General features: G+C 38.8%; 1 protein-coding gene across 2 annotated transcripts in view; it reads left to right on the forward strand.

Annotated features, from left to right (window-relative positions):
• Positions 1 to 26,669, forward strand: part of kirrel1b (kirre like nephrin family adhesion molecule 1b) — a 78,169-nt gene that overhangs the window by 46,918 nt on the left and 4,582 nt on the right. The window contains exons 2-14 of one of the 2 annotated variants that reach the window (XM_005918084.3): positions 258 to 407; positions 6,152 to 6,301; positions 7,773 to 7,930; positions 9,788 to 9,938; positions 11,287 to 11,392; positions 12,101 to 12,249; positions 13,505 to 13,632; positions 14,067 to 14,193; positions 16,259 to 16,359; positions 19,879 to 20,095; positions 21,711 to 21,818; positions 24,538 to 24,665; positions 25,350 to 25,460. In XM_005918084.3, the coding sequence (XP_005918146.1) occupies positions 258 to 407; positions 6,152 to 6,301; positions 7,773 to 7,930; positions 9,788 to 9,938; positions 11,287 to 11,392; positions 12,101 to 12,249; positions 13,505 to 13,632; positions 14,067 to 14,193; positions 16,259 to 16,359; positions 19,879 to 20,095; positions 21,711 to 21,818; positions 24,538 to 24,665; positions 25,350 to 25,460 (1,784 nt within the window). The remainder of the gene's footprint in view (positions 1 to 257; positions 408 to 6,151; positions 6,302 to 7,772; positions 7,931 to 9,787; positions 9,939 to 11,286; positions 11,393 to 12,100; positions 12,250 to 13,504; positions 13,633 to 14,066; positions 14,194 to 16,258; positions 16,360 to 19,878; positions 20,096 to 21,710; positions 21,819 to 24,537; positions 24,666 to 25,349; positions 25,461 to 26,669) is intronic. The other variant, XM_005918085.3, reaches the window with a different exon arrangement.

A 26,669-nucleotide genomic window follows, 5' to 3' on the forward strand; every position in this document is an offset into this window, starting at 1 on the left:
AAATTTCACTCAAACCGGGTTCATATTAAAATACACTCATAGTAAAAACACATAATAAAAGAAACAATAAAAACACCCTATATTCAATAAAAGCACACAACAAATTACCCAGCAACCTCCATATGGACAAACAGAAGTCAATAAGACCAGAGAGGGACTGTGTAGCTCGATACAGTGCAATAAAAATGCCAGCTCATGGCCAGGTCACAGTGAAAGGAACTAAAAAATTGATCCCCCTCTCTGTCCTTCTGTTGCAGTGTGGTGCGTTCGTTTCTCCCAAGAGCCCGCGGACCAGTCGGTGGTGCTGGGAGAACGGGTGGTGCTGTCCTGTGTCGTCTTCAACTACAGCGGCATCGTCCAGTGGACCAAGGACGGCCTGGCACTCGGCATTGGAGAGGGTCTTCGAGGTAAAAAAAAAATGCAGCTTCACCCAGCTGCAGAGATCAAAGTGAAGTGAAGAAGGGGAATAACTCAGCTACGGTTTTGGTTCAGTTTGGAGTGTAAGAACCCTGACAAAAGCTATTATGGTTGAAAAGTGTAGGGGTTTTTTAACATTAAGGAAATGAACACTGTACCATGCGAGAGAGAGTTAAGAGTGTGTGAGTGACAATCTGGGCAAAAAGGAGTCCTGTATATCATGCTGAATTAGAGAAAATCCCTCACACTGCTGACAAAAGCAGACGCACATTCACATTTACATTTTAAGCCGACACGCACATCCAGAATGACTTACTATGAGTGCAACAGTAGAATATACTTCATTTTAAAGATGAGGAAACATCACAAGCAGTGAAAAGTGAGAGTCAAAGGGTCAAAGCCACAACAGACACCCAGTTTTTTTTTCTGTATACGTGGAATAATCAGACGAAACTCAGAAATGCAAAATCAAAGAATGAGAGGCAAGGAGAAGAATAAGAAAAGCAAAAAATGTCATTCTCAGCTAACCTCATCTTGATTTTCTTCAAAATATGCAAACAAGCTTTTGACCACTGTGGCTTACTGAATGCTCGCATTGCTTATGAATAAGGCTGCTTATAGACCTCTGTCCAGGATAACTTTCAGGTAAAATAAAAGGGAAGAAAATGAGCTGATAGGCTCACTGAAACAGAATTAAGAATGCGCAGCATATCAAGTATTCAGATTTAACATCCATATAACACATTAATCAGGTAACTACCATATCTTTTCACCTTCACCGGCTGTGCATTATTGATTTATACAAATGAAAGTGTTGGAAAGAAAGAGAACTATACAATTATACATAATATACAAACACATAAATAAAAATGCAAATAAGATGATTACTTTTTTGAGAAGTATAGAAAAAAAACAGCATACAGAAAAAAGAAACTGATGATTTCTAAAAAACCTCCATTCTAACTAACAGTCCATGAAAGCTCTTCTCCATCCACCCATATTCTTAACTGCTTACCCAATTCAAGTTATTGGAAATCAATTGTTTATTGTTTAAGGCTGCAGTTATACATCCCTACAAACCAATTGGTAACTGGCTTGAAATCACTAGCTACTCGTGAAAAATGATTTTTCCCTGGTCATTTGCTAGCAGTTACGGTGAAATTGATCGCTAAAATCCCCAGTCCCCAGACTACAGACCAATCAGAGACTCCTTGGTAAACACAGGCAGCTTCGGAAAAACGTGTATTCCCAATCAGCTGGTCGTTGTGGAAAGTTGTTTTGCTGTCGATGGAAAAACATACCTGATAAACACGTGTTCGGTGCTGCACAAAAATCCTTGTTGTTTTTGCCGCTATAGCAGATTGCTGTGATCACAGATAGTTTTTTATGGAAAACGCTGACTGCGAAACCTCGCCAACTGCTTACTTAACCATAATGAAATTGCGAAAGGTGTCTTCAAGGTAAAGTTTCACCTACTGAAATGCGTTAGCTTCAGCAGTAAGACAACTTTCAAGTGTCAAAAATTAAATACCTTTGACACTTTCATAAGTTTAAAAAAAATATTCTGTGATTATGATTTTTGAGTTTCTCAAACTCACATGTTATGTTAAATGAATAGACTTTTGGGAGTATTGCAAATATACCCTTGCAGTGTAAAATATAAGGTCTAAGCAGTCTGTAGTATTACTGATCTCTACTAGTTAGCCTGGAAGATGTATCAGACCATACCAGCAGGTCTAAAGTGCTGTAGCTGTGGTGATTGTGTATCCAAAATTTAAATGCAGGACGAGTGAAGGAGTCTGTGGAGAAGAACTTTCAGCTGATCCAGGAAAGTTCTGACAAACCTTCAGACTACTCAGCAAAAGGAAAGCAAGTCTTAGCCCAGGCTATGCTTAGCAGTAATCCATGCTGAGGATATTGTTTTGCTGTGGAAAGAGCACTTTCAGAAACTCTTGAATCCCACTAACACATCCTCTGTGGAGGAGGCAAAACTTCAGAGGTAGTGAAGGAGCTCTTAAATTCTCCACAAGAGTCTGAAAGCTCCGGACTTTGTTAAACTGTCTAGGCGAAGATGCATTTTCATGTCGTGTGGAGCTCGGGGACAGAGTCTGTACAACAGGATACCAGAATAAGGAAGTCTGCTATAATTTGTAAGGTAACTGCTCAGCATCCCTGGCTAAGCTCATATATGGTGCTCAAAGGGAGGTTCTGATTGGCTGTTGCCATACCACATTAAACTAACTCTTCATGCTGGAAGAGTTACTGAGGTGTGATGGAAAAATTGTTCTTCCAGTTTACATGTGTTTCATACATGTGTCAACTGAAGTATCAAGGGATCAGTATTTCACAAAAATGGTACCAGAGCACTTTGGTGGAAAGGGGGTTGAACTGGAAGGTGAAGCTTTCTATTAACCAGTCAGTCTTCTCGCCTAGGATCAAGTTTTGGGTAGTGACTGAAAGAATATAGGCTGCTGAGGTTCTTAGATGCAATGTGAAATATTTGAAAATACCGAGGGGTCTCTGAGAGGACTTGGTTCTCCTTTGCGAAGGGATCGAGTTGAGCCGGTCCCAGGATTTTAATACCATTCTAGCAACTTTGACTGGATGCTTTCACAGCTGATGCTTTCACAGCTGATTTTCCATCTGGTATGTGACCCTGTGATACAAAGGGTAGACCCAAGACAGATGATACAACTCATCTGACCTGTGGACACATCCGAATCCTTCAGTAAGGGTTGAAAAATGTTTTTAAGGAGAGAAACATTAGAATTTACCTGCTAAGCCTACAACCACCTTGATCCAACTCTGCATAATCCACAGAAAAAGGATAGATGGAAGAAAAACTAACTACACAGCTTTCATTCATTCTGCCATTCAAGCTATTTTAAACAATTTATTGATAAATAGTTAGGAAAGCTTTTATTTATACATGAAAATGTTGCCTTTTTTTGGCTGTAATGTGCAATTTCATCTTCTCACAAAATGTAAGAGAAAAACTTCTGTATTAGCACTTACAAATATCACATTAGCACTCACAGACTTTCAGCTCTAAACCACCCATCACATTTCTCATAACACTGTAAATTCATCTACAAAGAACGCTACATGCTGTATAGCACGCAAAAAACACCACATACCCATCCACCCACACAGACACGCACACACCGCCCACACACACTGACACAAAACACACACATACACACAGTCACACAAGTGATAATCTGACATGTGATGCGAATCTTGTGTTCAACTCAATTTAATTCACAGGTTCAGTAAAGGTCTGCACTTCTCTCTCGCCTCCTCTCGCTCTCTCTTTCTCCCTCACACTGTCTTTATTTCCTGCTCCTTCATCTTTAAAACTACAGCTTCACCATCACTTGCTGGCTTCCCAGATCCCCTCTATTGCTTTTTATTTCTTCACTCTCCTCTCTGTCGGTCCCATCACCGTCCCTTCCTCCTCCCGCTCTCATTTTGTTGTTGGTAATGCTCTCTTTGTCCTTGTAGCCTTTTACAGTGTGGACCTGCTGACAAACACATTTGATAAACATGTTGTCCTCTTTGTCTCTTTTCCTGCTTCTCAACCATCTATCATCGCCTTCTGTCCATCTTTTATGCTTAGTCGTCGGCTGCCATTCTTCCCGCCGTGACATACGGTCACTCAGCCTTTTGCTCATCTCATAACCTGAACTTGAAGCCATGTCATGAAGTCTGCAAGTTGCAAACACTTGCACCAACAAAGATTATTAATTCATTGGTGATCCATTAAGGTGCAGATGTTGGCTGTCTGATGTATAAGTGGTTGTTATTATGCGCCCTGTATGATTACATACAGCTGTGGATGACAGTGTAGGCGTACAGATTGTGCAGTGCAATTCTCACCTGCAGTTAGCTCACCCACACATACGCAGGAGATCTGCGTTCATTCACAGACCAAAACAGCTTCTAGACATCACCTGGCTGCGCCTGTAAAATGTCAGATAAATAAAATTTAAATCCAGTTAATATATGATCAGTGTAAAGCCACCTACATGTGTGGATCATGTTTACGTAAATACCCAAAACACACATGCATCTTCTCACTACCTGCAGGCATAAGTGGTGGCAGTTTATTGTTCATCCTAGACCTCCTCCTCCTCTCCTCCTCCTCCTTCTTCTCCTTCTCCCCAGGGTGCTTTCACCTCTGTGGTTGCTATGCTGCGAGGTGCTGGAGTGGATGATGTAATCTCCACTAATACTTTTGTCCCCCTCCACCCAACCTCCTTCTTCCTCCTTGCACCCCAACTGCCTGCCTGCCTGCCTGCCTTTGCCATCTGAATCCATGATGTCATGTTAGGATTGGGCACGGAGGATCAATGAGTGCCCCCTAGTGGGATGTCACGCTCAATTATGTCTTTGTCTGCGAGTTGAGGGTTCAAAGAGAGAAAAAGAGGGTGCTGTAATTGGAACAGCTCAGTCCGTAATTCTGCAGGAATTGATGCGGCGTTATTGAATATGTGGCCACGTTTGATCAGTGTTAGTACAAAAACCATTTAGCTGTTTATCGCTAACTGTGTTACTATACTGCCGTTATGCGTGTGTCCTCATGCATTCATTACCCCCCTTGTGTTGTTTGTGTAGAGGGCATATCATATCATTGTGATCTCCAGATGCTGTGGTTAATGAAAAAAGGTCTTCAATAAATCATGTTATCTGTGTATTATGATAAAAAAGCTTTGACACTTTCCCATAAATACGTGTCGCCTTGCTCTCTGTTCTCTGCCTGTGATGGATGTAAAACAATCGGGGTTCAGCATTTATCCATTTCAAAAGAGCTTTTACATTTGCTTCATCCTGTGAACAAATCAGGTCTGAGTCCTCTGTTGCACAGTTACACAAAGGACAGAAATAATATTAAAAACTGAATGAGAGAAGATGGAGAAGAGGTTTTTGGGTTTTCGTTTCTGGTCTTTATATAAAAGGCATGACAAGGACCTCAAGGAACTACAGTTTAAATGGTTAATTCACCAATATTACTGAGAAACTGTGTTTTTTGTGACACATGTTCTGTTACAGACACACACAGAGTTTTAATTTATAGTCATAACGTTTAAGCTTTTGACTGCAACCCCCAGACAAAACAGGTGAATGACATTTGTCTACAGTCTACAAAACATCACCTAAAAAATTCAAGAGTGACATCTCTTTTCAGAAAATAAGAGACTAGATAGAAAGGCCTACTATCTATCTAGGAATATTACTGAATTCAGATGAATGCCACCTTTAAATTAGCAACATTTCTTTTTATTATTTTATTACTTGTAGCACAGACTAAACTTTTTTAGGAATTTCAGATTTTGGATAGCTTAACAACAACTTTTAACATACAATTTCACAAGAAAGGGTAAATGTGACAGATACCAGCTTGTTTTCTTCTAAGTGACGTGGAAACAAAATATTTCACAACAGGAAATCATCACAGAGTATTTCTAAAAATATATATACTTTCCTCCTCAGAAACAGCAGATACACATCATTCAGTGAATCCAGTATTGCTGTGATGACTCATGTCTGTAATTGAAGCATTTAATGTCTCTTCCTGCACTCCAACAATCATTTCAGAACAATCAGTCTTCCCTTGAAGTTGGCTCACTATGTATGAAAAGTATGTGACTGTAATAAAAACAGACCGAAGTAAATGAGTCACAGTGTGAATTATATGCTCTCTAACTGAAAGTTTTCTTGGTTTGTTCAACAGCGTGGCCCAGGTATCGCATCCTGCGTTCTCTCGACATCGGCCAGTACAACTTGGAGATCTCCAACGCCGAGCTTTCTGATGACTCTCTCTATGAGTGTCAGGCCACAGAGGCCGCCTTGCGCTCCAGGAGGGCTAAGCTCAATGTACTCAGTAAGTACCCTGCTGCTACTGATACAGGGGTCTTCTCCTGGTGCATTTTTCTGATTTTCCTCAAACTAGTTAAGTAATTATGCATTGAATCCTCTCAGTACTGGGTTTCCTTTTTGCTTTCATTAAACCAACCTTGTCATAAGGATATAAATCTCCCACATCCTTAACATTTAAGTGGAAATTGCAGAAATTGTTCTTTCTACAAAGCCTCTGTGCCAGCTTGCTTTTGTTATAATCCCAAATGTGCTGTTTGAGATTTTGTAGCTTTAAAAACAACTGAGCTGCCACTACCCAAACCCTTTCAGGAAGATGTCTGACAGAAAAAAATTCTCAGTTCAGCTTGCACTAATACACAAAATATTGCATGAAAACAAATTAACCAACGCATAGGTCTCACCTATTAGCTTCAAAATGTCCTTGCAGTGTGCTGGTTTTATAAACGCACAAGAATTCAAACTAAGAAAGACTTTTGCAGCTGTATACTTGCAGGTTAGGCAACCAGCATTTCTATTTTTTGCTTACCAAGATTTAGAAGGTTTGGTAAATGATAAAGTAAATAATTAAGAAAATAGGTGTTACTTACAATCACATAGTGCTGCCAATCTGATTGATAACCTGGGACATCTTAACCTTTGCCAAATACTTCACCCAATGTGTATGTATTTTCACATTGTGCTGTGCTGTTAGTCCATTTAGATAGTTTTGGGGTAAATTGCCCGTTTTTAGAGATATTGGCTATAGAGAAGTTGCTTTCCCTTAAATATAACCAAGCAAGGCGACAAACCAGTTAGAAGTTTTATGCAGGTCTAATTTTATTCTATCAAACTACATCCAATAACCATACCTCTGTGCAGAAGGTAGCGTGCATCTACTCGTGATGAGAAACTCATTCTAATGACAGTGTGACAGGGTGTAAACATTAAAGACGACCTCCTTAGCTGAGCTAGCTAGCTGCATCCTTCCTTTGGTGGGCGGATGCAGACAGAGGTAAGAAAATAGCTCCTATGAAACAGCTCACAACAAAATTGTGGATTTTTTATGAGTAACTGGGTCATGCTTTCTGGAGAGAGACATCGCTGCTGATTTTTAGTTTGTTTGCTTGTTTTTGGCACTTGGGTGAAGCTAGTATCTCCAGAACTGGGCAACTCAAACCATAAAAAAGCAGTAGATTAAACAGGAGAGGAAATGCATGAGGAAAATATGTACATTTAGTTGAGGGTGAACAACTCCTTTAAACGGTTAGCTTAACCAAGAAGCTAATTGTGTTAAATAGGACATTAATACCTAAAAAAGAAACACATGAAAATCATGCCTCTAGTCTTTTGATATGTATGAAAGTTTTTTTTTTTTACAGTATTATGTGTTTTTATGGTTTACTATATGTATATGTAAAGTTTTTTTCTTTATTTATGTGTTCACACTTACATAAATGTGTCATTTTAAAATATGAATTTGCATATCACCCCTTCAGTCCCCCCTGAGGACCCAGTGGTCGAGGGATCCCCTGAGCTCTTGCTGATGGCTGGTACTTCACACAACCTGACCTGTGTGACTCGTGGGGCCAAGCCTGCGGCACACATCCAGTGGACCAAGAATGGCCTTCCTGCGGAGGGGGCCTACCACTCCACGGTGACTCATACACACCCATGCACACATGCAGATAATAGCAGCCACACGTGTGTGTGTGTGTGTGTGTTTTTCCAAGGGGAGTTTGTAAAGCTCACATAATGATGATTTTGATGATCATGAGTTCACTTGTCGCTGTAAGACTATGTAATACAAACTGTAGAACAATGCAATCTTTGTAATATTATCCACTCTGTCTGTTTATTTGTTTTTATGCTTTTTTTTTTTTTTTTGCTGGAGGCTTGTTATGACGGGTAAATACAGTATGCACACCTCGGGCCAGGCGGCTTCCCAGAAGTCCTCCAGTCAAGAAATAGTGTGCCGATCATTAGTATTTCACACAAAGCGCTCCTTACTATTTAGTCAACAATACACTCACCATATTTATTAAGAAATGATTAATGGTTACAGATTTTAACCTACAAATCAACAGACAGAAACTTTCAATGGGCTTTTTTGGCTATAGTAGCAGCAATAAAGGTGCAGAAACATTACTGAAATGTCTTTGCTAAATCAAAGACATTAAGTTAAAGACAGTGTTAACACAGCATGTTGCTGCTGAGCAGATGAAATTGTTAATGTGTAAAAAAACAACTAATACTAGAACAAACAAACTAAGAGCACATCGCATTTCCCTCTTTGGGCTGCTATGCATTGCTTCATTCATCCATAGTGAGTCTTAGAAAATATCACAGACTCTATTTTTATGTGTTTTAACAATTCAGTTGATGCACTAAAGCGAGTCTGCAGGGGCAGCTAATTAAAATTAGTGGTTAAGTAGATGTACTTGTGGTATTTCATAATTTTTGTATTAGAAAAAAAAAATACTGTCGCACTTGCACACCTACTCAACACATGTGTTTAATTACACTCTTACTTCAGTAGACTTTATATTGCGAGTGTCAGCCATGCCTTCTACCCGGAAGCAGAGCACACATGCTTTCCAGACATCTCTTGCATTCCTCGCTTTACAGTCGTGACACAACTTAAAAGACACAAAGATCCAAGACATGTTTTATTAACCCACTGCCAGAGATTTTCTTTTGTACACACATACAGGCAGGAAATGTATTTGGTGACACCTTGCACACAGTCGCAGTGTTACATTTCTTCCATGTTCAGATTCCTCGCCATCCCGCATATTCTCCTGTACACATGAAAGCAGGTCTGCAAGTGCACGCACGCATAGACACTCGCTCGCATATGCACACTTGTGCTTTTATATGCACAGAGATGCAGCAGCAAACACTGACTCACGCACTCAAACACAGATGTTTTTACATCTCATCACAGCCAGCTTTATGCCCCCCACACATGCTCATACATATTACATGCTGCTCTTATATTACCCTGTTACTGACCACGCATTTAAACTACATTGAAAGCTGTACACAGTTTCTTGACAGATTTTGTGGCTGCGTTTTAAAAAATGCCACCTCCTCATTCCAAGAAAGCTGGATTTTATGTTCATGTTTGCCAGAAGAAGATTTAAGGCGTCTCTTTTATGACTGCCACTAAGGACTGTTTACATTATTGATTCATCTATCAATTCTTTTCTCCTACATCTTTCTTTTCCTTCTTAACTTCACATACTTCATATTTTTTTTCTATTTTTGTCCATGGATTTCTATTTATGTTCAATTATTTCTCATCTCTCATGGCTCCATTAGTAACTCACCAGTGTCTCTTTCCTTCCCCCACCTGACTTTCTACCTTTATTTCTCCTTTTTTCATCCTTCCTCTCCTCTGTGTATCTTTTCTTTGATCTTACTCTGTGGGCTCTTCTCCCTAAATTCCTCTTATCCTGTCGTCTACCCTGCTAATGCTTGCCCTGTCTCTGCCTTTTTCTTTGTCAAACAGGAAGTGCTGCCAGACAGGAAAAGGGTTACGACCAGGAGCTACCTGCCCATCACACCAGTCGACACAGACAGTGGCAGCAATTTCACCTGTGTGGCCAGCAATCCAGCTGTACCTATGGGGAAACGAACCACCCTAACCCTCAATGTTCACCGTATGTTACTCTTCCTGTCTGCAAGACTTTTAAACACACATAGATGCTCTGGTGATGAAGCAGAGAGTATTTTTTGCAGACAGACTGCAAAATCAGTAAATATTTTTAATTAGCTGTGCCAGCACTCACCAACTTGAAGTAATTACCAGCAAAAAATAATATACATGTCAGTAATGTTCAATACATTCTCAAATCTGGATGTCTTCCAAATTGATTTAGCTTGATTTGTGTTGTTTTAGCACATATTTGGAGGCCCGAAGCAGTTCAGGAATCTACTGTACTTTATCACCCGGTGAGCCAGAAAGTTTTTATGGTGATGAACATAGGAGTTATTGTCAAGAAGTAGCTTTAATAACTGTTTTACTTAAGATATAGGATCAGTGCAGAAGTCTATAGGTAACCAAAGTTTCTCCTTGAACGACGTTATATGAATCAAAGTCCCATATCCACAGATGAATAAAATCAAACACCTAGGCATGCAGCCTGCCTTTCACAAACATTTGTGAAGGAATGGATTGAGCTCACTGATATTAAGTGTAGCACTGTAATAGGATGCCACTGTTCGTCCTAAATATTCCAAAATCAGCTGTGAGATGAGTTATTCCAAAGCATTTAGAAACTATAGAAACTCAGACACATTCCCAAAACTCTGCTGACTTAATAACTGCAGGTTTCCAAACCTCCTCTGGCATTCATGCAACATCAGCACAAAAAATGTGCACCATGCGCTTCACAGCATAGATTTCCAAGGCTGTAATATGTAGGTGGCCCAGTACTTTTGTTCATATAGTATGCAGTCATTATATTATTCACACTCATGATCTCTATATAAAAGATAAAGGCACCGCTGTGAATTCTGATTTGCAGAGTCCAGTGTTTTTAAGCTTTGGCTTTTTAAGCATTTTCTCCATCAGCATTTTAGAAATTTCAAGCAGAGGGCAGATCTGGGAAACTTGCTCTCTCAGTAGCTGCTTGTCTTTCACATGCTAGGCCCACCCTAAGTCATAATCTGCTTTATTGTTCTTCTGGATATTAATGGGGACTGTAATATATAAAATGAGCACGCTTTTATATTCACTAAGGACCGAAACTTTCAAATGAGAACAAAAAACTCATCAGAACGTGTTCACTGAGGTTTCGGAATAAGGGAACCCAGAGTTTTCTTTACTACCAGAGTTCCTTTTGCAACCATAGGAGGTGTCCCTCGTTGAACATTTAAAAGAATGAAGGTTGAAGGTACTTCTGGATTGCCATCTGCTATATGCATATTTTATAAATACAATTTATGTTCACATTATTGTTAAGTTCATTTAGAATATATATCAAACGTGTATGTCTCCCTGTGTAGACCCTCCCACCGTGACCCTGTCCATCGAGCCTCGCTCTGTCCTTGAGGGAGAGAGGGTTACCTTTACCTGCCAGGCCACTGCCAACCCTCCTATCATGGGCTACAGGTCTGGATGTTTTTTTTTTTAAAAATATGTGTTTATAGGTTTTTGTTCACTTCAGGCTATGAGAAACTTTTTGATGCTCGTCCTGCAGCGCAGATAAGATGTTTAAAGCCAATATGTTTTCTTTCATCTGTGTGAGTGCGCTCATACCCTCTCCCTGCTGTTGCTCCTGAATAGCAATTTCTGCTTAGAGAACAGAATTGATAACAGTACTGAACATTTGTACAGCTAAACGCTGACTTTTATCGTAAGTGACAGCACTGAAGCACTAAAACTGCAAAATGCTGGAGTTTAACACGATGGTTGTAATTTGAGGTTTGAGACTCCAACAGAGGGTCCCTGTGTGGGAACACTGCCAGGTACTTAGGCACTAGGCCTACTGAGTGAACATTAAATGTCATCTAATGGACGATGTGCAATATGGTTATTTGATTTTGAGTCAGGTATCTGGCAAGATACAGCACGGATAACAGAAATGAAGAGAAATTTCTTGCAATCGTTCCCTCAGGTTTTCGTATTAAAGTCGTGTAAATGTTAGCTTAATTGATAATACAAAAAGAATCATTGTCTTATGGTGAAAATCTAACATTTAGATAACCTCAAAAACCCATTATGCTTTTGAAATATCCCGCTGGGAGGTCTACATAACAATGATTTACAACGCTTAGAAACATGTTGAACTGTGTGTTGTGCTGTGTGTCTCACTGTCAGGTGGGCTAAAGGTGGCGTGCTGCTGGAGGGAGCCAGAGAAAGCGTGTTTGTCACCACCGCAGATCACTCATTCTTCACCGAGCCCGTGTCCTGTCAGGTGTTTAATGCCGTGGGAAGCACTAACGTCAGCATCCTTGTGGACGTGCACTGTGAGTAGAGTGCAAACACTTCTTAGCTGAGTGGGATTCCGATGACATGAATGCGCTTTGTGCTTTTTATTTGTCTAAAGAAACATGCTGCATTTATATTATTACCATACACCATTCGTGTATTGCGCAATGAGTAAATTCCCAATAGGCTGTTATTGCGTTTTCTCTCGGTTTAAACTGAGTTTAACAAGACACTTAAATGAATTAGGTAAATAATCAAAATGTGAAAGAAGCAATGTGTTCTTCATAGTTAAGGGCATATTCATAAAAAGATTGCAGTGAAAAAGGAGAAAAAGAGAAAAGTGTTGCACAAAAATGTCTTCCTTTATGATAGTGAAATGAACAGAATTCTGAATTCTGCTGTAATAAAACTTCTTTGTAATCGCATGTTTTTTTTTAAACGAATCAAATGAAAATCAACTCAATTTTATTTATGTAGCACCAAATCAACTCAACAGCCACCTCAAGATGCTTTATGATAAAGAGAAACACAATAATAAACTTTATATTGTTGTAGTACTGTATATTGAATATAATGTGTTCTATACAATATAAAGTGTAGACGACTGCTGAAAATCATAAAAATAGCTAAAATAATAAGTTTGACAAAAAAAATGTAAAAATTAAAATTTTCAATACATCTACATAAAAATCTTTATTCTATTAAAACAGCAAAAGTGAATACTCCTACTACTACTACTAATTTTACTACTGCCATTAATAATAGTACTAATGGGCTCCTTCTGCCCTCCCTGTAATGCTGTGGCTTGAAGTGTAATGGCTGAAAGCACCACTACATGTTTGTTGTTTTGCTTTGAGGAACAGATAAAAGAGAAGAACCGGAGACTCTGCGGGGCATTCCCAGTTCATAAAACAATAGCATTTTCAGAGGCCGTCTGATGCAAGGGCATGTAGACTTGTAAACCTTAAAGACTAAAAAGGGAATTTTAAAATTTGTGCAAAAACTACCAAAGCAGTGTAAATAGGCTTTAAATTGCTTTTCTGGTCTTCGGTGTGCAGAATCTATTAGTTTTTTGAAATTCGGATTAAAAACTATTTTGTTTTTGTACCTTTTACATAAAATATAAGTGTAATTATTGTATTTTTGTTTTGTCCTAATGCTTTTTGCTTTTTGTCTTTGTAAAGCACATTGAATTGCTTTGTATGAAAGGAGCTATATAAATAAATTTGACTTTGACTTTGGTAGGAACCCTTTTGTTGCTCATTTGGTGATTGGATTGCTATTTTCTTTCAGTTGGCCCCATACTGGTAGTGGAGCCCAGGCCGGTTACAGTGGATGTGGACGCAGACGTCACTCTGAACTGCAAGTGGTCTGGAAACCCTCCTCTCACTCTCACCTGGACTAAAAAGGGTTCCAGCATGGTAAAAAGACATTGTTACCTTTGAACTTAAATCTAAGATCACCCATTCATGATGGATTAAAGTATTATTTCTATAAATACTTATTAATTACTGAAATATATAGACTATAAAGTGAGAACAGCTAATGTAGTTGTAGTCCTAATCATATAATATATAAGCACATCTATATTAAGGACCTAGATTTTGTTAATGTTTGCTCAGTTGTAAAGCCATCTTCATATCTTAAATTTTTAATTTTTAGCTAACAAGTTAAAAAGAGCTTGAGGGGAAAAAAAACTAATGGTGCCCTCCAAGTAAATCAACATGCTATATGAATTAAAAATAGATAATCCTCCCTCCAACCTCCTTTTTTAACATCTCTCCAGTCTGCTTATCTCTGTTCTTTTCCTCTTCATCAGCCTGTTTTTTTTCCCTACCTGTGTGTGTGCGTCCAGGTGCTAAGCAACAACAACCAACTGCATCTGAAGTCAGTGAGCCAGGCTGATGCAGGCCAGTATGTCTGCAAGGCCATCGTGCCCCGAATTGGCGTGGGAGAGACCGAGGTTACGCTCACTGTCAACGGTCAGTTAATCTTCACTTACTCTGCATTATCAATTAAAGTGTCGATATTAGCAAAACTCTCAACATTTGTAAAGAGATCTCCCTACACAAGGCAAAGCCCTAATTCTTAATAAACAAGGCATAATGAAACCACACAGACCTGCAGGATGCGTTTATTTGATCTAGTGTTAAATGTAAGCATGCATCTATCTGAATCGCTCTGACAGCTGAAGAGACTGAGTGAATGGAGCACAGTACTGTATGGGCCTGTCGACCCGACCTGATTTATTCCGGCCTGACCCAAATGATCTAATCAGCTAATTTTTCAGTCATGAACAGGCCAAAACCCAATATTTCAAAATCTCACAGAGCGGCCAGCAGGTACTTAATAAATCAAAACTGATTCACCAAGAACACAGTGATAAAAAGAGAGTTCACAAATGCCCCTTAAATCTTCACTAAATAGCCAAGTTCCTGATCAAACAAGAAAAGAAAATCACTGGCATGTCCTTGCAAATGAAAAGCTAAAAGCTTTTTTCATTTTATTAATGATCTGGTGATTATTTTGGCACTCATTCACTAATCAGACACTTAGTGTGAACACAGTAAAGTATTTGTACCATCCACCTCGTTCCCATGACTCACTGCAAAGCATGATGCATTGTTTTAGTGGAGCTATTTATACTTCTGCAGAGCACGGTTGCTGTATAGCACACCAGCTTTGGTTTCATAGTTCAGCATCACACTTTCTGACGATTGCATGTGTCATACATTTAATCAACTTAAATATGCTTTATAATATAAATATAATATTTACATAAAAATAACCTAAATGAGTTCAAAATAGCAACAAAATGGCAGAAAAGAGAAATAACAAAGAACAGAGAGAGATGAAAGACACTAAAAAGTTATCATCCACGGGCAGCTCGAATGGCAAACGCTCCTTTTACAAAACAGCAGAGCCTCTTTCTCCAATCTACAAAAATTTAGAGACATATATGGTGTTAATAGGTCTTTGATATACTTCAGAGCAAGGCCATTTAATTCTTTAAAGAAATTAATAAAATTTTAAAATCAATAGAGAATTTAACAGGCAGTCAGCGCAAATTTGCCAGCACTGGAGTAATGTGATCATTTTTTTTAATACCAGATCAGCAGAGATTTTTCCTCAGCTGGATTCAGTTGCGAGAGCTCGAACTGATGATTAAAACCACTGCAGTCAAGTCCAGAAACACAGTAATTAAATCCATGCATGACAATTGAAAATAAGATGACTGGATGTTATTTTCAACTTGTGAATCAATACAGAGGTCAGTGCTAAAAGCAGCTTTAAATATTTTCCTCACATTAACTTTATTTTCCACTCTGATTTATTTTTATTTCTCGTACAGAGTGATGGTGGGCTATGCAAGCACCGTTACATGCGTGTTACTTTTATTAGCCCGGTTTCATTACTGAAAAGGAGAGCACTGCAGTGCGGTTGCTGTGTTAACAGTCTTTCATTCACTGTGATAGAGAGTGACAGTATTGCAGCGAGCAGGTTTTCAGTGACTTTGCTCAGAGTGTTTTTGTGAAAAGCAGTAGATAACAGCAAAATCTTTCTGCAACTTGCTCAGAGTTGTTGTTACCATTAAAATTACCCACCTGCAACAGACATTTCACAGATTTTCTGCATGACCAAGCTCTGAATGCATCTTTCAGCTTTTCTTGGCCTTTTTTAAAACTCTTTGTGTACAATCTTCGAGCACATAGCCAGAGTTAGGAAACACTATTATCAATGCAGTCTGAAATATAGAGGTATAGAGGTTGAAGAACTGTCTATGGGATGTATTAATACTAGAGAATACACCTCTTCTTTCCTTAATAAAGCAATTATTTGTGCCAAACAATGTCCTCTAATAGCAGACACTATATAAGAAAAAAATTTTCTCATTTGCTTTTTGGGGTTCTCTCTTAATTCTACAAATGAATATGATTTTTTTTTGATGAATGACAGTTTTTCTTCATTGTAGTAATCCTCTCTGTGCATGTATCCCTCTCTCTCTCTCGCTCTCTCTCTTTGCCTTGTGCTATCTCACCCGTTCAGGCCCCCCTATCATCTCCAGTGATCCGGTTCAGTACGCTGTCAGAGGGGAGAGAGGGGAGATCAAATGTTACATCGCCAGCACCCCTCCACCTGATAAGATTGTAAGTCCATCCTTGGAAGTTGTAATCTTCTGCAGAGGTGCTTGACCTTTTCAGATTGCATCTGCCTCACACAGAATCGTGATCGCAACGCCTCGTCCACCCCGAAAACAAAATGATTTTTACTTTCTCTCACCAGCCTGTGTCACACAGACCGACATAAGCGACTGTTCTCCAATGATTACGGGAGAACAATCTGTTCCTCCTCTGTGGTGGAAGGTGTGACTCATCAAAAACAGCTGCTGTAGTGTTTGGCTGAAAAGAAAGAGGACACACACACACTAAACTGTGCAGCGTGATCCAGTGAGATGTTGGAGTGCAGTAGATTAGATTCAGCTTCGATTGATGCCACACGTTACATGTTACTAAAGTATTTGTAAAGGTTTTGTGTTTGAATGGCTTGCGGTGAGTTGCACATTTTAAGTCTTTTTATTGAAAAGTAAAAGTGATTAAAAAGTGGAAATCACTGTGACTTTAATGTTCAAAAACATATTAAACGATCCAAGTAATAAATCACAGCTAAACGTGCCTGCAGTTTTTACAATTTACAACAAATTGGTGTATGACAGGCAGGTATGAAATTGGCTGTAACTCTCACACCATCACAAAATAGCTACGACATATTTTTCTATTATTGACAAAGCTGTTTCTACAAGCCTTTAAATGTCACCACACAGGTTTTGTAGGACACTCAAATTACCACTATTTCACCAGTGAAAAAATACATTCAGTCAGTGGATGCACGTGTATATGTCAACTTTCAGGAAGTCTTTAGCTGTTACAAATAAAAGACCAAGCTCACATCAACATGTAATCCTGCAATATCTACCATACATGCATGTTTACTGCTCTCTTAAAGTCAAATATGTGGAAAAAAAATGAAATTATAAAAGAAAATGAACCAAGAAATGTTGAAGTTTCTTTAAATGAATCATCTCCTCCGAATCCTCCACCATCTTTCAGGGATGCAGTGATGCTTGTACCTCTATTTTGGGAATCGATTGTAAACATGAGAAGTTTCACAGTGATGGAATCAATCACATTACAAAGACAGCCAAATGTTGGTTTCAGATTTATTTCACTGTCTACAACCTTTGGTGTAGTTTAGTTATATCAGGATCAATCAAAGTATTGATCATCCCTTCCTCTTCTTATGATGTAAGACTCATTTTTCAACACAGGAGTAAAAAGTGATCTGCAATTAAGGAAAAAAAAACAAAAGTAGGTATAGATTTCTTTTGGCAAAAATGTAATTTATTTATGATATATTCACCTTGAAGTATTCATATGGTAGTTTACTTACTTAGCCTTAACCAGCTAAAAGTTTGAGCCTGTGAGTGTTTTCAGGATATCCGACTGATGGCTCTAGTAACCTGATAACAGCTATCGAGATATTCATTATTTGTGAATTCAGAGCAAAATTGTAAATATATAAATAAAATGGTGCATTTATTTAAACGTAAACATGACTGGTTAATAACACATGTACTTCAAGTGGACTACAGATAGAAACCAGTCACCACCTGTCACCATATGCTGTGCTCCTTTCCTACAGATTCTACATTATCCATATGCAGATATTATATTGTGACCCCCTCATATGTATCATTACTCAGAGCTGGTTATCGCCTGATTGGAAGGTTACAGAAATGTGTTGCTGAAAGATTTGAATCTTGTATCAGCTTTTATACAGTTACCCTTGAGTAAGGCATTACACAACCCACACCTCCTCCAGTGCTGTGTGTGGGTTAAAGGTCTTCCTTTGAGCTCAGGTGTGACTTTGTAAAGATGTAGGACTGCGATTCGTGAAATGAACACTTTCAGGCTATTTTTCCTAAAGACTGACTCAGTTTTCTTACGAAATACCATCAGTATGACTTAGAAATACCATAATCACATAAATTTCAAACCCTCACATAAAGACAATCAGCATCCAGAATCAGGCTGTGCACCCGAAGCTCAGTTCAGTCCTTTTCAAAGTAAGCACCATCATTTCTTTTAAAGAAAGCTTTCTCTCAGATTGCCTTTCCAGAAAACTATAATTGAGTATCTGCCTGAATTTGCCATACCAGCTGTGTGTGCTGTTTTTCTCCTAAAGTCACTGAGAGCAATGCCTGACCAAACTCAAATTTAATTTAAAGTGTAAGTTAAAATATAAGTGGTTTGGCATTTTATATAAAATTTCAAAAAGAATACGATGACCAGTATGCACTCATATCACAAAAAGAAGCAAAAAGAACTGAAATAAAGCCACTTACACCATTTGAGTTTGAAGGCTAGGATGAGTCAGAGAGAGTGGGGGTGAAGTAGATCGAAATGAGAAGGAGAGAGATGGAGGGAGAGTAAAATTTTGTACCTTTCAGCGTCAATTATCCAATTGTGCAGCGCCGACATGACAGAAATCAGAGCTTTTAGAAAGCTTCAGCCCCCTGCTGCATTGGCAGAGAGCTCAGAGCGTATAATGTGATATGACATTATAGTCTAGGCTTAATGCAGAGACACAGGGACTCATAAAATATGAAGTATGATGCTGTGTGTGTGCGTGTGTGTGTGTGTGTATGAAAAAGTGTGGGCAGTGTGTGTGTGTACGGAGAAAGAGGGACAGAGATGCAGACAAAGGTGGTGCAACATAATTATTGTGAGGAAGTGCGATTAAAGAGAGAGAGTGAAGAAAATGAAGCGTTCTGCAAAAAACGTCCCTGGTTGAGTCTTTAAAGACATTCGCCTTTTTATTTTTTCAAGCCAGGTTAAGAGGTACATTAGCCCAACATTTGGGTGTATGTATATTTGATATTGTCATGCTCTATATTTAATACCCTGGGAATTCCACCTCAGCAGATTTTAAGTAGAAAAACCTGCTCGAGTTTTTACCTCTCGTGTACACTTGCTGCACTGTGTGTGTCTCTTCTTCTTAAGCAGAACTGTTTTCTCACCCACTCAGAAAACTCTGCGCACACATTTTAATTGGGGAATAGTGTACCAGTTACCAAGGTGTGAAAATATAATCTTTCGATCTTAAAATGTATTTCCTCGCTTTTGTCTCTTTTAACACGTCTTAACAACAGCCCATCTGTTGCTCGTGTGTGCGTGTGTGTGTGTGTGTGTGTGTACGTCCCTCGATGTGAGGCTATCGTGAAAAAGTGAAATCAGCATTATTGATCCCTGAGGTTAAAGTGGATGATTGCAGCAGAAAATGTTGGAGTTTAGATAAAAATCAAACAAATTACAGATGCTGGCGATTAGATCAGCATCACATTAATACAGCTTGGAGGAGATGTGTTGATTAGGCACATATTTATATATTTACAGATATATCAAGTCTTTATTCTTAACTTAATCTAAAACTGAAGTACACTTGGGCAGCTTTTTTAGAGGCTTTGAAGAAACAGAACAAATGCAAACTCCAAAATGTTTTTACTCACATCTTAAAATGTATTTTACCAGCTGTGTGTGATAGCCTTGGCCTCTTCTCTGTCAGGTTGTCCAGGTTTAGAAGTCAGGCCTTTGGTATCTTTGTTACAGGTTTGGGCGTGGAAGGAAAACGTCTGGGAAAAAGAGAAAGGCACATTAATGGAGAGGTACACAGTGGAGCAGAGTAAACCTCCATCTCAAGGCGGGGCTGTTCTCTCCACCCTGACCATCAACAATGTCATGGAGTCAGACTTCCACTCCCCATACAACTGCACTGCCTGGAACTCCTTCGGACCTGGCACCATGATTATCACACTGGAGGAGAAAGGTATGAAGGGGGGGAAGGGAAACATATGTTGAACATGGTGGTCATGCTGAGTACTCCTCACATGTACACATTACAGAAAATAAACTACAGTCATCTTTACTTGCTATTATCAATTCAAATATTAGCATAATGGAATTATAATGCATCATTATGGAGAGACTGTGTTGAAGTTAGGGTTTTAGGGTTTTTTTTATTTTTTATAACTTGTTCAACTTTAAAGCACAGATGAAGCTTGATCAATTTTGAGCGTGATCAATGCAGATTGCAGTAAGTAGTAGTAAATATGTTAGTAAACAGAATTAAAATATTTATCAAATATATCATAAATGTGTATCCAATTTTCATGAGCTACTCTTCTTGTCTTTTCAAACACATAGATACACAACTACTCCACTGGCAGAAGCACAAAACCCCTCTTGCCTTCCTAGTTTAATGCTAGAATTATGTTTTCTGTTTGGCTACTGCATTGTGGAAGTTTACATACATAAAGCAAAAGCATAGAAGAAGACAAAGATTAGATGTAGCAACCATGGATGTTAACATTACACTGGACTTTTCTGAGGGAAGCCTTTTGTGAATGCAAAACGCTTTAACTGTAGTTAAATTTATGAGTTGCAAAGTTCTCATTGTTGGGTTCCAGGTGTGGCGTTTCTGTATAAATCATTCGGATGTGGCAAACTTTGTGAGAAATACTCCAGCTTTCCAATTTTTCAAAAAAAATTGGCTTTGGAAATAATTTATTAGGAAGGTGTTAAATTAATTTGTTGGGCTTTAAATACCATGAAGAAAAAAATTTTCTGGGTGAGCTTTTTGTGATGCGCAACAGGAATTTACATCAACAAAATATTAATATAAAGAATGAAATATCAACTGGATGTTTCATATTAAAAATCTCTATATCTCTTCATTTCTAGATGCTCCTCACTCATCTATGTGTGTGGCTCAACTGAAGAAAGGCAATATCACGTAATCTTCATCATAAGAATTAAGAAACTTAATTCCAAATTTGATGACGGTCGGTTGTGTGCTTTGTCGTTTGTTTTGTGATGAAGGCAAACAGCTGAGTTTTTAAGCGCTGAATTTGTTTACAGAAAAAAAAAAATCAGACGGGGAACTTAATGTCCCGGAACAAGATGTTCTTCTCTTCCTTACAAGCTCAAATGCCCTTGAACAAGATTATTAAGCTGTGGCCTCAGCCAGAGAACAGATAGATAGTGTTGTTAGTCCATTCTGGATGGTTACATATTTTATTGCCAGAGCTTGGTATGCCACATTACATTGAGAAAATGGCTTCTCCGTGCTCTGTCAAACTGTTATTGTTTCAACTGTCAGATTTCGCCGGCTTCAGAAAATCTCCCAAACATCTTTGAAAGCGAGAAAAAGAGACGGAGCCTGGATTTTCCCCTCACATGTTCACTTAAAGCATTTCATTCCTTGTCTGACTGGTGCTGCTTCTGCACCTTATCAACAGAAGCAGCCCTCAGAGATTCAATATTAAGCTAGAACACCAGTGGATTTGTGCTTAAACGACGCTGCATCCGCGCAGGTTTCTGTAACAATGAGGCAGCAGCTGTCCCTCAACCCCATACCCTTTTTCTGCATGTGTTTGTTTCAGATATTGTTCCAGTGGGAATTATCGCTGGTGGCACGGTGGGCTCCTCCATTCTGCTGCTTATTTTTCTACTGGCGCTCGCCTTCTTCCTGTACCGCCAACGCAAAGGCAGTGAGTGCACACAGTCGCTCTCTAATGTGTTTGTGTAGGGGCATCCACACACTTATATTGTGTGTGTGTCTATCAGTCTTTCTTTTATCCACTCTCTACAACTGTCATTCTGCTTTTCCTGGAAAAAAGGGACACTTGCCAGCCATATAGCAAGCGATATTAATGAATATTCATATAATATGGCAAACTGCCTTAAAACGCCTACTGTACATTTCCCTTTTAATTCTTTTGACTTATATTTATAAGCTGCTTCTATGCTAGATAAAGTACATAAACAACAGAGCAGAAAACAAGAGCATTCAGAGGTGAATAGTATTTAAATTATGAATTCCTATATGTTATTTCTACAGCCTGCAGCAATCCAATTAGTATTTATGAACACAAATCACGCTTCTGTTAAACGGGGAGCTAAAAACAAGCGGCGTCTCTTAGTTGTTTAATTTTGAGCTGCTCCATCTCAAATAAAGAAGTGGGAAAGACAGTGAAGGTGACTGGCAGAGTCCCCAGAGGGATTTTCTGTGGATAAGAGTGTATTTTTTTCTGGTTCAGAGCTGATAACACCTCTACAGAAAAGACACCGTTTGGAAATAGAAACTCAAACAAACATCTTTGTGGCTCCAGATAAACAGTCTTTCATTTGTCGTCTACGATGCAGCGCGACACTTCACAGATTTAAATCTCTACTTTTAAGGTTTCTGGCTGTGGAAGTGAGTTGTTTGTGCTGACAAATGTTGACTGCTTTGCGACTGAAGCATGTTGAGTTGAGCATTTTAAGTTGCACGAGACAGTATAGAAATACACTTCTTTTATTGCCCTAATATTTACATGTTTGCAGTTATAGACAAGACTGCCTTATCCTAGCTCAATAAAGCCATTTGCACACAGTAAGTATATTTAATATCAACAGGTATTTAGGTTGACTTTTACCAAGTTTAAATTCACAAAATGTGTTGGAAAGGTGGGGTTTAGGTTTTCCAGCTTTAATTTGAAGGGTTTAATAGAAACGTATGGAGGAGAGAAAGAGCACACGGATGTTATAATAATATTATAGTAATATTATAGCACGGGCCTGTGCAAATGGATACTGAGCCAAAGCATGCTGCAAAAGAGTTTCTCAAAGTAAAAAAAATTGATATTGTGGAGTGGCCAAGACAGTCACCTGATCTCAACTCAACAGAGCAGCTTCTCATTTATTAAAACTGTAAAAAAGGAATGCAGAATGACCCAAAAATGAGCAGCAACTGAGACTGAAACGGCTGCAGGAAGGAAACATAACTCAGGGCTGAGACTTCAGGCATTCATTGACTGCAAAAGAATCTCATCCAAGTATTAAAAACTTTCCCAACATTTAAAATTATGACAGTTTGTCCAATTACTTTTGAGCCATATAAATGGAAAAATATTTAATAAATGACTGTCATTCCTACAGTGAAGCTGAAAGTCTACAGGTAAAGGACGTCATCATTTCGTTTTTATTTCAAATCCGCTTGTGGAGCTGCTTGTTTTTGAGAAAAACTGGCTAAAAAAAATTAGATTCTTTCACATGGTATGCTATTTGTTCTGAAGGCTTTTTTAAAATAAAAAATTGCAGACACTTCCACAGCATCTACTTTTAGAAAACTAAGCTGCTGAAGTCAGAAACACGAAACTATGGTGGCCCTGAGAGGCCAAACGGACTGTAACTTAAGAAAACACCAGCAATAAGAAAAACACTGCAAAAGCACACAAAACAAAACGGAAATAGGAAAAAACAGATTTCCAAAAGCTCAAGGGAGACAATAACCCGACGGACCAGTTGCAGGAGCCAAAATATGCTAATTGCGCTGGGAGACACTTAAAAGAAGTGGACGATCTATCGGTTTTGTGAGGAAAGAAAAGATGAGAGGTAAGTGTGTTAGCCTAACTATTAGCCTAAAAATCCGTCATAAGTATTATATGAATCGTTTTGGGTTCCTGCAACTGGTCCATCAGGTTATTGTCTCCCCAGAAACACTTCCCTTGTGATTTTGGAAATCAGTTTTTTCCTATTCCCGTCGTCGTTTGTCCTATTTCCGTTGTGTTTTGTGTGCTTTTGCAGCGTTTTTCTTATTGCTGGTGTTTTCTTAAGTTGCAGTCCGTTTGGCCTCTCAGGGCCACCATACGAAACAGTAGCCGACCCAAAATACAAAGTTCAGCCAAGCAGATGGATTAACAACGACAGTATACCAAGATACACAAACTATGAAACAATACATATAGACACAGAATACAAAATGATAACCACATAAACAAATAAGAAAAAACTAATATCACACCTACAAGGAAAGGACAAAGGTGGTTAAAACTGAGAAGTTCGTATATAAAAGGCAACAAAGCAAATAATGAATCATCCTTGGATTTGCAGACAGAGACATCTGCTGAAACGATATTTATCTTTCTTATAAATTTTAATCAAAACAACCCCTGATAAAGAAATTATTGCCCAAGTAGAGTGGAGATATTTTAGCATATTCTTTCACTGTCATATCTTTAGAGTTCATGTTGTGATATTTTTCATTTCTTTTAAGGCTGTCAGCATGCCAAGGCAAATAATGAACCAGGCAAGCTGAACAAATTTAAAACAAAAAATAATGCTGAAGTTTTCTTTTCTTGCTACTTTTCTAGCTAGACTGAAAAAGAAGTCAATCATTTATCTTAACATTACCACACATTATAACCGGCGGTTGTGTTTTTCTTCCAGGTCGAAGGGGTGTCACCCTCGGTAAACCAGACATCAAGGTAGAAACGGTGAACAAAGAAACCCACAGCCTGGAGGAGGAGGCGGCCAACGTCTCCACAGCAACCCGGATGGTCAAGGCTATGTACTCTGTGAGTAAACTCCCATCTGAGTCACCGGGGGCCGTGGAGAGGAGGCGTATGGGTCAATGGCCTTAAATGTACAGATACACTGACACTAAAGGCGACTTGGCAGGAGAGGCACACACAGACATTCTCACAATCACACAATGGGAACAAAGACACACGCACAAGGCCTCACTAAAGACACACTAAAAACACAAATCCATAAAAAAGATGTCAAAATATATGCGCGCACACACTCGACTCAAAATCAATAAAGCACAATGAAGCATGTGTACACACACATATGAGGAGAAACAAGGACAAGACATTCACGCATAGATACAGGAGAAAAACTAACTGGGGGAAAAAAATACACCGTTTTTCCTCAATGCACACATATTTGTGCACACAAAAAACACAGAAATAATAAACAAATATACAGACACACACTCATTTTAACATTTTGTTCCTTTTAGAGGAGAATTCAACCCCGGAAGTCCTGGAGAATCTAATCGACGCAGCTCCTCTGACGCGGTTTTAAAGCTCGGGCAAAAACACCTTTTTCTCCAACAACTAACCGTTTCTCGTCTTCCAGTCTCTTGGGATTCAAAACCTGAAACTCTGTTTTCCTCTTCCCCCCCTCTCTTCTTCCTCCTTTCCTTTTTCACCCTCCCTCTTTCCGTGTGTGTGTTTCGTTGTTTGATGGTTTAGTTTCTGCCCTCTGTTTCCCTCTCTCCCTCCACTCAGCCATTCAAAGATGACATGGACCTGAAGCAGGACGTCAGAAGCGAGAGTGACACCCGGGAGGAGTACGAGCTCAAGGTGAGATGAGTCAGCGAAGATATGTTGGCATGCTCGCGCTGGATTAAAATAAAAAAAACACTTATCTAGAGCATCGCTGGACTTTTGGCGTGGTGCATGAGATTTGTGATCATGTTCTTCAGGTCCTGGCTTTACATCACAGTTAAAGCAACTTTTTCTGTAGTGCCTTTTTTTTTGAGTGTGACTGTCCTGGCATAGAAACCTCCACTATCTGTATCTGGATTCACTTATAGAGTCTGATGATCGGGTATCTCTTGAAAAGGCCAGAACTCTGTATTCTTTGGCAGCTCGACCCTACTGTGATTGGCACACGGCTGCAAATAACGTAGTTTTAACTTTTCTAGACTAAATAAGTAAAAGACAATAAATAAACAATGCAAGTGTTTCAGTTTCTTCACCAGTAATGTAGCATATTTAACTTGATTACTTCTTGATTACTTTCCTAAGCATTTTTAAACTGGGTGATAAAGCAGCAAAGTCCTCCACAGGATGCTGAAGTTTCAGGTTTGATATCGAGCGTTTCAGTGTTAGCAGAGTTTTTCATTGTTTCTATACAATCTTTACACCGTACTGTAAGTTAGAGCCTTTTTTGGCATATTCGGCTTGTTGTGGGCATGGCAGACAGTGGTTGCTTGGAGGAATTCATATTGATTTCAATCCTAGATGAGGAGGTGCAAGTTCAAAGAAGAGTCAAAGTCAAAAACACTGCTTTGAATTTTAGTCCATACTACCAAATGCAAAGAGCCTGTGTAGAAACAACTCTTTGTAAATAGTCCTGGCCTTGGTGGTTTTGGTCTTTCCCAGCAGTTTTGTCAAGAAATAAAAAATATTAAATGTTTGGACGTAACCCTTTATATGTAAATGTAATTAGAGTACATATCTGTCTTTGGTAATATTTTGGTATTTAATAATTAATTTCTATTACACATACACAGTGCTGCATTACTCATATCATTACATTTTTGTGTGTATGCATGAAACAACAGCACACCACCATTATCACCATGCATATCTTGTGACACTCTACAATTTCAGCAATATAAGACAACATAATGCAAGATTTGTAGAACTCTAATTTAACTTTTATTTTTAGATTATTATACTTTTTTCCTTTTGATTTGTTTTGTAGCAACAGTGTAATATAAAATACATATCCCAAACAAGTGGTAAAAATATTCACCACTTGCTTGGCATACTAACCCTTTAGTA

The sequence above is a fragment of the Haplochromis burtoni genome, unplaced genomic scaffold (genome assembly GCF_018398535.1).
Source record: "Haplochromis burtoni strain Fernald_Lab_line unplaced genomic scaffold, NCSU_Asbu1 Contig_27, whole genome shotgun sequence".
Lineage (NCBI taxonomy): Eukaryota > Metazoa > Chordata > Actinopteri > Cichliformes > Cichlidae > Haplochromis > Haplochromis burtoni.